This window comes from Sciurus carolinensis, chromosome 8 (genome assembly GCF_902686445.1).
Source record: "Sciurus carolinensis chromosome 8, mSciCar1.2, whole genome shotgun sequence".
In the NCBI taxonomy this organism is placed as follows: domain Eukaryota; kingdom Metazoa; phylum Chordata; class Mammalia; order Rodentia; family Sciuridae; genus Sciurus; species Sciurus carolinensis.
Genome location: NC_062220.1, coordinates 14,006,779 through 14,020,764, shown reverse-complemented (window position 1 = coordinate 14,020,764; position 13,986 = coordinate 14,006,779). Strand labels below are relative to the sequence as shown.

General features: G+C 46.9%; 1 protein-coding gene across 1 annotated transcript in view; it reads right to left on the bottom strand.

Moving 5' to 3' along the window:
• The window catches only part of Dennd11 (DENN domain containing 11), a 41,877-nt gene continuing 27,891 nt past the window's right edge, over window positions 1-13,986 (bottom strand). The window contains exons 5-9 of the mRNA XM_047560578.1: window positions 10,142-10,280; window positions 8,733-8,864; window positions 8,426-8,576; window positions 7,611-7,679; window positions 1-6,015 (exon numbers count right to left, since the gene is read on the bottom strand). Coding sequence (XP_047416534.1) covers window positions 5,820-6,015; window positions 7,611-7,679; window positions 8,426-8,576; window positions 8,733-8,864; window positions 10,142-10,280 — 687 coding nt within the window. The 3' untranslated portion in view covers window positions 1-5,819. The remainder of the gene's footprint in view (window positions 6,016-7,610; window positions 7,680-8,425; window positions 8,577-8,732; window positions 8,865-10,141; window positions 10,281-13,986) is intronic.

Genomic DNA, 13,986 nt, shown 5'->3' with positions numbered 1-13,986 from the left:
GAAGGACTAAGCACACATGTTCATGTTAAAATGTGAACTTTAATTGTAAAAATCATTTTCTGTAAATATAGTTGTATCAACCTCTCTGCACACAACTTGGTTCAGATATATACAGATATGATATACATAGATGTTATTTGTACCACAGAACAAAATCAAGAAACATTTACCCTTATCCTTGGAACTAACCAGCTTTCTTTAGGCCTTTAAATTACTACCTTTGAAACAGAGAGAGGAGAGCAACACCTAGGAACTGTCTTATTTCATCTCGAGGTAAAGACTTAAACACAGATTCCATTGCTCTTATTGCTGTAACTCAGGCTGGAGTGTTGCTCATGACAGGGAAAAGGAGGTAAGCTGATCCTAACTCAGAAAAAAAAAAGAGAGAGATTTTCCAGGACTACAACTATTTCTTTTCCAGAAAAGATTATACAGAAATTTAGCCAACAAGCTTTGGGTAAATACAGGAAGTTCGTCTGGTGTGCCTCTCCCCGCCTACCCGACTCCTGCTCCCCATCCAGACCCTTCAGAAGCAGAGTCCTCACCATTCCCCACTGACGGCTGCCATGGGTGTGCTAAGCCCAAACTTTTCCTCATGCTGCCCTGAAATCTTTTACTTACTTCAACTTTGCTTAATTTACCCAAAGGAAGGAGTTTCACTCTCATGTCAATCGAATGTACTTGTAACCAGCTAACTGTTACCTCTGTGGATTTTTCATTTTGTGGATCATCTCTGACCAATTTATAATACTCCACCTTATCCCATGTCCTTCGACTGTCCTTAGAAAGCAAAGTAAATTCATTATTAGTCTAAACAGGCGTTGTATAACGAACATAACCAACACCTATCCTACTATGGTACTAAATAAACTCTGTGAACTTAGGTCATAGTACCTTTAAAAGCCCACGCTATCCTGAAGTTCTAGAATAAATTCTAAAAAGATGAAAGCAGGGCTTTATTTCATCATCTTCAACATATCTCTATATAGCTCTAGAAAATTCCTGTTCCCTTTCTAAATTTGCAGTTTTACCCCATCTGCCCCTAAATTCCAGCCCTCCAAATGAATTAAAGTGCTAGTTGTAAAACCACCCCCCATTCCCACCTCTCTCCAGTTGACTGGGAGCCTAATCAGAAGGATCGCATTTACCCTCTTCTGTCCTGGAGTCCTGCTGAAGCTTGGCATGTGTCATCCTTCTGGAGTGCTGTTCAGATCACACAGCACAATGTCCTTTTTCACTCTCTCAAACAACGCTTCTAAGGGTCTCACAGCTATAGAATAACAAAGCTGCCCATTTCTTCTAGGATTATAGTTTTGAAATTTCCTTCCATTTCAACATCTTCATACTCAGTTTATAACATAGTAACATCAATATAAAAATAAACTTCCATTTCTTATAAGAAAAACATTAACTTAATTCACAGTTAGCCTTTTCCCACAACACTTAGTGCTCCAATAGCTCCTGGGAACAGAGGTATATTAGTAATAAAAAATGGAATATTAAAAACTCATAGCTTGGGAGTAAAAGGAGCCTTTAACTCCTCCCCTCCTCCACCTGAATCAGAAAAGGATTTTCCTGAAATGAGAAGGGCGAGGCCTGCCCTGCCAAGGTAAGCCTGCAGGTCTGCAGGATGTTCACCACAGGGCATAGCTGCAAGGTATGATGGGGGTGGGGGGTGGGGAGCAGATAACTCTCCAGCCCCAAGCTCACTAACCTGGAACCTAATTGGGAGAGAAGCCCACGCAGGGCATGCTGGTCTGCATATTTTCTTGCATGTTCACTGTCAAGCTGAGCGTTGCCTTCCATACCATCCATTTCGTTCATCCACACCGTCCACTCATTATTCTGCCTCTCCAGGAATGGTCTATACTGGACCTGGAGAAAGCAATCAGTTCCCTGGACAATGCACTTTCAAAGGAGAAAAATAGTCCTTGAGGTCCCTGCCTTTTCTCCAAGTTTAATGTTCTGCCAGTGAAGATTAATTCTTTACCACCCTTTATGAAAGGCCTAAAGGCCTCAGTGGAAAGGTGAACAATTTCACATTTATATTGTGTTTGAAGAGCTTTCAGTGTATCAAGACAGGAAGCTCATCCTCCCAGCCCACCCAAATGAAAACAATGACTTAGCTATGATTTCTCTTGTAGCTAAAATATCATAGGTAGTTACACGGTACATGGACCTTCACATGCGACACCTGGCAATATCTGTATCTGTGTGCCACTCTTACCTTTCCTGTTTTGATTTTCACATGGTTTGTAACAAGGAAAGTTAAAGATATAAGTTCCTATGTAAATTACTTCTATAGATATGCCAATGTGTTTGGGCTCTCTCCCTTAGCCAGATAGGAGAAGAGATACCGAAATGGATGTTGGTGTGGGAGGCAGATGAACTTCCCGTTCATTGTACTTAGAACTCAGAAATGTACAGGTCTCAGGTGGGATGCTGACACTGGAATGGATCTGGTCCAGACATACAGGAAGCTTCATATTTAAAGCCAAAGCAAATGCTAATCAATGATTTGGTGCATACTTTTTAGTCTGGTAGGATATAAGCCCTACTGGATCTGACTCCTTTTGGACAAAAAGTCATAAGCCAGGCCACTACTAAACATTGTTCCAAAAGATGAGCATTATCATCTGCTGAGCCTACAAAATGGAAAAACATTCACTTTAACAGGACTTTGTCCTACTTAACATGGATATAAACAAATCCAAAGCCTGGATTCCAGTCCTTACCAGGATTCTTTCCACTTAGGAATGATTGGGCAGCCCTAGCGTCACAAGCCAGCAGGTGGTCCACAGGGAGACACAAGATCAGGCTTAGAGCTCCCCCCAGCAGGGTCTGGTGGCTTAGGCAGGAACAGGTGAGGGTCACCAGCAGAGGGCAGGAGCCAGACCCCAAGTTTCCAGCTCTGCTCCTGAGGTCAGTGGTGGTAACACTGCCTTTACTAAGCTTAGACAGACCTAGAGTGGGGAAGGATGTTTGCCAACTTCTTACAAACAAAAGCAGGTGTTTTTTTCATTAAATATTTAAAGAGTGACAGAAAAGCAGGTCTATGTGGCTCTCAGCTTCTGTCGTCACTGTAGAGGGATTCCTGCCTAGTACTTCACAGATCCCCCTTAGAGGGAACTGGAAGCGAATGATACGGTCATGCCTGCTAACTTTCCCTATGGGAGCAGCAGAGTCTGGTACTAAGCAAAACTTCAAAGGTGACCTCAGAAACAAGAGGCTCCACATAATCCAGGTCATAGCTGGGGATGATACACAGCAACAAGTCGGTGAAGGGCTCACACACATGCTGTTCAGTCGAGTAGAGACTGTGTGCCAGATTTCTGGCCTCAGGAGGAAGCTGGCAAGGTAGAGAAGGACTGAGGGAGAAGTTCAAGAAGGTCTGTTCTGGGGTCGGCTGATCCAGGCCCCTACAGCTTGAGATAGCACTGCCTCGGTACACTCCCCTCTGGGCCTCCCACACTCACACCCTCACCTCCACGTGAGCCCAAGCAGGACAGACCAGACAGACAGCTGCCACAGCCCTGGCACCATTCAAAGGAAAATACAGAACTTCCTTCTCACCCTGCTGTCTTTACAGCAGGACTTCCGAGCCTGGAGTTAGAACAGCACAGTCAACTAAAGTGTGCACGTATGGAAAGCTCTGGAGCTGAAGTGCTTAGTCCAGGTTCTCCCAGCAAATTCCCCAAATCCAGAGAGAGGGTCAACCTGTCTTCCAGGAGAATCCCCCTATGCCTGTCTCTAGCCACCCACCTCTAGCTTAGAAAACCCTGAACCCTAGGGCACCACTAGAAGTAGCCGCTTCCTGACCCAAGTGAGAGAGTCCCCATGAGCCCTGCAAGGCAAATGGAGGGGCTGCATACAAAGGGGAAACGGATGAAGCATCAGCCTCTGGGCACAGGTGTGTTTTCTTTTGTAAACATGATACTGGAATGATGACTAAGTCCACAATGCAAAGGAGGGAATGCATTAGTTGTACAGATTACATTTCAATGCCCAAACTTATTTATATATTTACATAGATGGTACTGTGATTAGTCAGTGTATTTGCATTTCCACATGTGAATTTATTTACTCTGGAATTCTGCATCAAGGAGCTATAGTGAAAATACTTTTGAATTAAGCAATAAGCCCTAGGAAACTAGAATTGATATAAGACACATGACCCCATTCACTTGAAAGTTCTTTCTCTACTGTATATACCAGCCTGACAGATGCATTGATAGCTATTCCAATAGCAGAGGGTGAAGGGGAAAAAATTAGATTACCAACAATCCAGGGTCCCAAGTCAAAAGCCTTAGCTATGACCCCAAGACCTAAACTTTACTCACAGGAGCTGGCTTTCTGACTATGGTTAACAAGTGTCCTCTTACCTAAGCCATCAAATAGCCCAACCCCAAGAGAAGAGGCAGGTGACTACAGGACCCATCCCAGACCATCAAGACAGCAGATAAGCCACGCACGGCAGTGCACATCTGTAATCCCAGTGGCTTGGGAGACTGAGGCAGGAGGATTGTGAGTCCAAAGCCAGTCTCAGCAAAAGTGAGGTGCTAAGCAACTCAGTAGACCCTGTCTCTAAATACAATACAAAATAGGGCTGAGGATGTGGCTCAGTGCCCCTGAGTTCAATCCCCGGTACCCCAAACAAAAGAAAGCAGATGATTATGACTGACACCTGAGGGCTCCTGACCACTCCCCTAGGAGAAGGCACTGTCAGATTTTCTTTACAAATCTTTTAGGTCTCAGGACCCAATCACTGGGCCTGCTAAAGAGTTGTTTGTGAGCGCTCCAGAGTGGCCAACAGTCTTATTAACATCAGGCTCCAACCTCTGTCAGTCAGCTCAGGTCCTGGCTAGATTTAGGAATCCAATGTATCTGTCTGATGCAGAGGGTTGCTGGCAGTGCCTCCAGGGAACCCTCATCCAGAGGAAGAAACTTAGAGCTTCTACCCTAGCCTGCTTGAACATCTACCCCTCTACCCTTTACAAACACCCAAGTTACTCCAAGAGAATATTTAGCCCTTAAGAGACTAAACTGTAAAATGAATCTTTTGTGAGCTCCAGGGCCACTACTGGCCCTTAGGAATTTGCCAACTCAACCCAAGAGGAGGGATTCAGAGAAAGAGAGAAAGAGAACATTACATTGAGTGGCCACCATTAATTTACTTTGGGAAGGGTTTCAAGGCTTCAGTCTATGAGTTTAGCTTTCACTTGACCAATAAGCAAACTCTCCCTGTCATTCTGTCCTTAAAGAAGCTATTTGGTGTCAAAAACATCTCTTTGTCCCTCTCTGTGATCCCTATTCAAGTGAACAAGGAAGACACAGACTTGTCCTCAGGAAAAGGTATTTGATCCCAAGACCACTTACTCATAGAACCTGACAATCTTGAAGGGTCATCTGGTTAGTTTCTGCTCTCAGGCAGATGAACATCTAAGGCCACACAGGACAGATGGTTGTCTTCTTGAATGCATCAAGGGACAAAGACACACGGACTTTCTGAGCAGTCCACCTCACTGTTTTCAGAGCTCAGCCTGCTCCTAGTGACAGAACTCTGAAGACCAAACCCAAAGCAGCAGCTCTGGGAGGTAGAGTCCAGTGTCCTACCAAAGCAGGATGCAAAATCAAGGACCTCTCACATTACCTCTAGGAAAAAGGGAAGAAAGGAAATTGCAAAAATTACATTTGTTGGAAAGTATAAACAATCTTCCTTTGTGTCAACTTAATAAAAAAATGAGGCCATTGGGGTGCTGGGGTGCACTCCAGGCTACGTTCACCCAAGTGAGTGCCTCACCAGTCCCATGTCACTCTTCCTATGGGCAACAGGGGTTGTCAATGACCAGCATGACATCAATGCCATAGGCCTCCAGCAGGTCCATGAGGAAGCTGCGGTCTCCTTGGGGATCCAGGCCCATGCCCCGGGCATGCTCTGCGGTCAGAGTTTTGTCCTGACTGGCAGACACCTCCAACAAAGTCTGAAATATCCGGTTGTTTTGCTCTAGGAAAAACCTGCATTCACAAGACAGGAAAGGAGAGATGAAAGAGCTCACCAGATAATCCACACAAACCTGAACCACACTTTCGTTGAATTACTTTTGAAAGTCTTCAAAAATAAACCAAATATACCTTTTAAAAGAAGAAAACAGGGTCAAAGTTTCATTATACCTTTATGAAGTGCACTAAGGTGCAAGAGCAAGGTGGTGTGAATCATGGGGTGATTGGAGAGCTGAGTGGTGCTGGCTTGCTGCCAACACCATTTTCCTGTTAAGAGGGAAGTCACTAGGTTTTAAATACAGCCCTAGGAGGGGCCCCCATTTCCTGCTTCTCTCTCCTGCTTAGTCATAAGAGGAAGAGAAAGTTGAAAGCACAAGGCCTGATAATGTAGTTCTGAGGTCAGGATTTCAAGTGAGATGCTAAAATTCACTTTTTCAAAGCCCTAGAGAGGCCACTCTAACTGGCAGCCAAGAATCCTCACTAGAAAACAGAAGGCCCTGGGCCACTGTGGACAGCCCATCGTGGCTGACAGTGGCCACCAGGAAAGTGGGCACTGAGGTGGGGCAGGCACAGGATTATTCTGAAGCTAGTAGCACTGGAAGTGGGGAGGTTGAGGGAGAAAGGAAAGGTGAGCCATGACCACTGAGACTGGCACCAACAGTGTTCCTGGCTGTGTGTTCTCCTCTGATGACTCTTGGGGGAGAGGGATTATGCATAGAAAAAGAGTTAAAAGTCATGGCGATACAGTACTACATCAATAAGTAAGTCACGCGCAGAAGGCCATCACTTGTCTCTTTAAGATGTGGTGCTTGGAGCTCCCAGTGTCAGCAGAGGTCTCTAGAGTCTAAAGCAGCTTTGGGTGCTTGGAATTTCAAATGCCATGGCCTGTGTGGAACCTTGAGAGACTGACTCTGCTTGGTTCCTGGGTACCTGACCATCTACAACGTGCATGCCTTAGAAAGTGTGCCACGGGGATCAGGACCACTGTGGAAGTGTCCACAGGAGGTTTTCATCGCAGCTGGGAATCGTCCTAAGTGCAAGTGTTGTTCCCCACCCTGATCCCTGCACATGGAGCAGGAAGACCAAATGGGAAGCTGGGAAACCTGTTTCAATGAAAATCCCATTTGTATGACAGAACATGATTCCACGTGGCTGCTTATAAATGAATCAGTGCTCAAGGCTCGCCCACCAGATCTTGGGGAAGACTCATTCAGTTCCATGGATCAATTTTCAGATAACCCATAACCCTCAGCACAAGAAACTGCTCTCTTAAGAGGAAGCCTCAGGTGAGAAGTCCCTAAGTCCTGAGAAGCACCAGGGTTCTATGTGGAGACATCCTGGATGCAAAAGCCCAGCAGAGGCACGACCCAGACTCCCGTTTCTCTCAGTGACCCGTTCCTACCTCTTTCCCTCACTCCTCTGGGTTCCCTGTATGGCCTTTCAGAGCTGAGGTTGCCTCTGTAAAGAGCCCAACTCTAAGAGCTCTTGGCAGCAATAAAGGACATTGCTGGACTGCAGTGGGTGACATAGGAGGGACCCAGGTTAGGCAAAGCAGTCAGTGCTGAAGGGATTCTCAGGGAGACCCACAGCACTGGCCTGGGCAGACTCACAGCACAAAGAGGTCCTCCTCACAAGGGTTGTAGTCTTCTTCCACTTCCTGGGAGTACAACAGCATCTGCCTGTCGGGGAAGAGACACCATCAGAAGGGTGCTCACCACCTGCCGGTGGCCAGGCATCTGCAGTAGGCCACACCTTCCTGGAAGCAGCGCTGGCCAAAGCAGCTCGCCATCCAGGGGCAGGGAGAGAAGGGACAGGAAAGGATGCACAGAGTGTGGAGTCCAAACTCCAGGGTCTACGGCCAGTTCTGTCCCTGGAAACCTCAGGTAAGTGGGGATCCTTCCACTATCCACTGAACGGGAATGTCAATGATCCCACTTAAGTCATAGGTAACGAACGAAATTACTGAGAATTAAATGAGTTGATGCATAAGCAAGTTTCTAACACAGAGATCCACACAGTTGCTCAATAAATGGTGGTTCCTAACACACGCACACAGGCAAACATAAACAAGGTCATTTGGGAGTTTCTGGAAGCTAGCATAATTATCCCAAGGCTTCACAGTTTCCAAAGCTAGTCAGAAAGAAATCGTGTATCTGCCCCTTTCCTATAAGGACAACATGCAAGGGGCCTGGCCTCTTCCAAGCACAGGGATCCCCTTCATTTCCACTCCCAGGCAGCACGCACACTGGAGAATGCAGCAGGAGGGAAGGTGTGGCAGGACGGGATTCAGAGACCACCAGGGCGGTCCTGGGAAGGCGGAACACCCAGGCCACCCAACCCTCCTGCGCAGGTGTGGCGCTGGCCTGGCTGCATCTCACACGTGGCACATGGGGCACCCACAGGCACAGCCCGCCTCTGCCCTCACCTCTGCTCATTGAGCCGCCGGTACTTCTCCCTGTCAGCACTGTTGATCTTCAGCAGGGGCTGCAGGTGGCCATGGTGTGTCTTCACATTCTGGTTGTCCACATAAACGTCATACAGCTCCCGCTTCTCTTCAAATATCTTCTCTGTGGTGCCTGCAGAGCCCGAGGCTAAGCAGGTGGGAACCCTGCAGGGTCACTGAGGGAACCAGCTCAACCCACCAGAGAAGCAAGGAGGCAGGAAGCCCAAGTCTGGGAGGAGGAGAGGGGCTGGGACACAGGGGCAGCGTGAGGGGAGGGCCCCGTACTCACAGGCCACATAGGACACCTCTACCTCCAGGCTCTCAATGTCAGCCACGTTCACATAGAAGAAGGGCTTGGACTCAGGGATGGTGCCCCCAATGCCAGGCAGCGAGACGTTGGCCAGGCAACAGCAGCAGTACACTGAGGGATGGAGGAGGCAAGAGGAGAGTCTGCTGGTCAGCACCTTGGAACTGTAGCGCACGAGGAAGCAGTTATGGTTTAGATGTGGTCTGTCTCGGTCAAAACTCCTGTGGAGGCTTTCTTGCAAGGTATCCATACCAAGAGGAGGTGGGCCCTCCCACAGGGAACTCTGACAGGGCTTCGCCCCCATGAAGGCATTACTGTATTCCCAAGGCCGTGGGTCTGTCAGCTCTAAAGTAGGCTGCTATAAAGTGAGCTGGAACTTCTCTCTCCTGTGCTTCTCTCTCATGCGTGCCCACTTCCACTCTTCTACCATGAGGTCCTCACCAGAAACTGAGCAGATGCCAGCACCATACTCTTGGCCTTCCAGAACCATGACCCAAAATAAACCTCCTTCTGTATGAATTAACCAGCCCCAGGCGTTCTGCTCTAGCAACAGGAAGTGGAGTAACACAGGAGCCACGAAGGGCTTCATTCTCTGCTGTCCTGGGTCACCAGTAACTAGGTGGTCCTAGCAGTCTGAGGAGACTGGGGCCAAGTCTCCCACAGTAGAACCTGACTTCCTCCAGGTCACATGAGCAACCTCTTACCAAATCCATCACACACTTTTCAGTCTTTCACCGTCTTGCTTCCTCCTTCTCAAGACTTTGACCTACTGTGGCCCTACTGTCACCAGTTCTCCCCCTTCTGATGCTTCCGCCCCATCTCCCTGTCCTTCCACCATTGTCAGTCCACCTCCTGTGCCTGGTACGCTGCTCCTCACTCACACTCCCCAGTGACGCCCCATCCCTTGGTAATCAGGACGGTCCTTACAACACTCTCAGATCACCATCTCCAGCCTAGCCTTTCTCCTCTAGGTCCTGACCCCACTACTCACGCACCTGGTGTACATTTTCCTAGGAAAGCCTCACAGGCAGTCCACCCTCATCGTGTCCAAGTTAACCCTGCCCAACCAGCCTCCTACCACTCCTCCTGGGTTTGGTGGCTCCACCTTTACAACCCAATCAGGCAATTTTATCAAGTGTATCTATATACCTCTAGAATCCATCTTTCATGCCCAAACCCACATTTCTCTCTCCAAGGCTACTGACGTGTCACCCAGTGTGTGTTCTTTGTTGCCTCCGGGTTCCACACTCTAGAGTATGAACCACTCAGGCCACTACCAGGCTCAAAACCCCCCTGATATGGGCCAGACTCTTCACATTTGATCAACAAGGGAAAGACTCCAGCAGTCTATGCTCCAGGACCTGGAGAACCCTGACTTTGGCTTCAGTTACCTCTGTAGCACACGACGCCCACAGGAGGGGGAGAAAATATCAAAATGCGCTTTCGAAGTAAGGCAAATTTCCAGAGGATGAGGATTTGCTCTCCAAAGAACTTAATAAACTGAGACATGCAGCCAGCTGGGTGTGTAATCTGAAAAAATAAAAAGGGGTGAGAGAGAAGAAGGAAGAGCTGGTTCAAAATACTGTGAAGAATTTCCAGTGCTGACCTGCCTCCCCACCAAAACTCCAAAGTTCAACCAAATGCTAACAGATGGTTATTTCTGCACAAAATATTTGTCACTTTAAGAGTCTTATCTTTAAACTGAATTCCTATGGTACATCTGTTCCCCTGATATGCTGAAGTTTAAGGACCATTAATTACTCAAGAGAAAGTATGGAGGAAACAAAACTGAATTTAATTTTCTAAAAGTCAGAAATAAAAGTATCTCTGAAGAGAGAATATGCCTCAATGAGAAAATTCAACTCGAAACATTAATTAAGCACCATAATAAAATAATGAGCAAACAGTCCCAGATGAGAGCCCCCAGCATCAGGGCCTGCGACGGCGCAAAGCAAGTGGTCTGCAGGGTCACAGGCAGGGGCATCCGGGTCACTTGCTGTGCTTCAAATCTAAGTGCCCTTCCTTCCCACCCCAACTGCAGACAGCCTGCAACCAGGAGTACCCGAGGGGCAGGAGGATAAGCTCCGTCCCCAGGGAAGGCTGAAGCAGTCCCAGCACTACCATTCACTAACAGGGAGGCCTAGGCAGGGGAAGCTCACTTTTCTTTTCTTTTTAAAAAATTTTTTATTAGTTCTTTTTAGTTATACACACAGTAGAATCCATTTTGACATAATTATACAAGCACGGAGTATGTCTTGTCTGATCAGGACCCCAGTACCTCTCTTTCCCCTTCCCTCTCCCCACCCCACTCCCTTTCCTCTATTGATCTTTCTACAACTTACCCATATTTATTTATTTATTTTTCCATATTTATTTTTTAAATTGATTTCTTATAGCTCACTTATCTAGCCCACTTTCCTCCTCTGTAAAACAGGAAGGCCATCACCTACCTCACATGGCCACAGGCCCACCTTAACAGCTAGGAATGGCCCATATGCAGTGACCACCTGTGTCACTTCCAGAACAGAAACTGCACACCAGGTGCTTTGTGAGCCTTTCAGAAGGTCACTTCCATGCCTCTGTGTCAGAGGGAAGGGTCATTTCCCACTGGTGATGCAGTAAAGAGCAGTTCTGACCAAAGGCAGCCCCATCAAGGCTGTGGGCTGGGGCGTAAGGACTGAGTCCTAGGACAGGGGCGTACCCAGGACCCAGCCATGAGGCTTCTGTGCTCTGCCAGCCAAGACCAGAGCTATCCTTGGCCTTCCAAGACTGCACCTGGATGCCTGGGAAGGGCATTTCCCTTTCTGAGGCACTGACCCTGCACTGACCATTGACTCGCCACAGGCTGTGGGAAAGGCTGCCCTCACTGAGCATGCTCTCTCTGTGGCCTACCTACTCCTCTGCCACCACATCCAAACCACCAGGAGGAGAGGCACCAAGTCTGGCCGGATCCCTCCTCACCACCTTTCACCAAATCAATACAGCAACAGACAGGAAGGGGGCTGAAGCACAAGCCATTCTCCACCTTCCCTGTGGCTTCTCCCAGCCCCTAAGGCCTGGCAGGGATTGCACCAGTGTGTCCTAAAACCAATGAGCCTTAATTGAGTCTTACCTCATTTCTTTGCTCACTCAAGGACGCAGGTTTGCATTTTAAGAGAAATCTCTTAAGTGCTTACTAGGGCCTCTCAGCATCAGCCACAGAGACTCACACCCCTCATTTACCCTTTTCAAATGCACAATGAGACAAACTGGTCTCCTACTCATTTGAAGTGTTTCCTGCTTTTCAGCCTCACTACTCTGTGGCTTCCACAGAGAATTCTCTTTGCTTAATGCCTACAGTTTCAGTTTTTATGTTTTCCCTCCAATCATTCAAGCCAGGACTCCATCCTCTTCTTATTCCCTATCCATTGCTGGCAACTTCCTGGGGTTCAGTCTCCATTGTCCTGTGCCCACCTCTTGGGATCCATCTGTCCTGGAGCTGCGTCCCCACTCTTATCCCTCCCACTGTGCTATGGGTACAGTGAACAGTCACTGATTGGACATCTCCTAGAGGCTTCCATCCTCTTCCTCCATTCTAGTTTCTTATTTTTATTTTCTTCTACAACATTCTTAGACATCTGACTCCTATTTTTAAAACTTCCTTAAAATTTTTCTTTATACATGGGTACACATTGCAAAGATTCACTGAACTATATAATTTTTAACTTGTTCCCCAAAATATTATATTTTGGTAAAAAGCTTACATACAAATTTCTCGGTATGTATGTATATGTGATTTTCCAAATGGAATCATATCAACTGTCCCTCTGTATCTGTGGAGGATTGGCTCCAAGGCCCCCTCTTAGATACCAAAATCTGTAGATTCACAACATCTTATGAAATGGAATAGTATCTGCATATGACCTGCACACATCCTCCAGTATACTTTAATTATTGCTGAGTTATGTATCATACCTAAGACAATGTAAATGCTATGTAATATTTGTTGTACTGTATTATTTACAGAATGACAAAAAATCTGTGTATGTTTAGTACAGATACGATTAAAAAAATATTTTCAATCTGCAGTGCTCAGATCTGTGGACACAGAACCACAGACAGAGGGGGCTAACGATACAGCGCTGTTTTAGGGCTGTCATTTCCTCCTGGTCCTTTTCTTCTGTATGTGTATAAGCACTGCCCTCTTCTCCCCTCCATGCTTTGTCTCACCCCCAGGCCATATGGGTATTAATAGCCTGGTATACAACCATCCATAGCTTTCCATGTGCATGTATGCATACGGGCACATCTGTATCTATACCTAAGTCTATTGATATTTTAAAAATTGTGCCTATATCATCTATAGTTTTCTCCCCTTGCTACTCTCACACAAATAGGCCATCCCAGTCATCATCTTATACTTCAATTCCTTATTCACAATGGCTGCTTACTACATGGGCATTCTAGTTTTCTACCACCCTGAGCAGTGTTGACTTAAACATTTTCACACATACCTCATTCCGGTGGGGCTACATCTAGAGGACAGACCCTGGAAAATGAACTGCTGAAACAAAGGTGCATGCATTTTTTTTTTTTTTTTTTTTTTTTTTTTTTTGCGGTGCTGGGTATTGAACCCGGGGCCTTATGCTTGCAAGGCAAGCACTCTTCCAACTGAGCTATATCCCCAGCCCCATGGATTTTTAATTTTAATATGCTGACTTTTTTTAAAAAAGAAGACATCAGCAATCTATGAAAGTACCCTTTTCCCTGTAGCTCCTTGGGTCTAACTGGTATGTTAATGAGCTGCCCTCAATGGGGCAAAAGCGTATGGCAATTTCCCCTTTTTTCCCTTCATCCCTCCTTCTTGGTCTCTTGGGGAGAGGAATCCAGGGACATTCAGGTCAGATGCTGGTCACTTCCCCCTAGGTTTGCAGCTAGCCCAGCAGCTATTTCCCTCAGAAGAAACAGAATTAGGGGCAGACGGAAAGAGCAGGGTTCAAATCAAGATAAGCCCAGAGTGACCCTGATCACCCGCAGACCATTATTGTCTCTCAACTCATGTCATAGGACGGAGAATTCTGAAAACTCCATTTCCTGGACTCACAGGCACTGGCCTCCTGTCAGGTTCTTCCAATGGGAGGCAATAACTGGAAGCTGGAAGGTGGGCGGAAGGGAGGAAGGAAGGCGTTCTCTTCAGCAGCAGCAGATACCCGACTCCAGCGTCCAACTATTCTGACCACTCTGTTCCTGAGAGGTA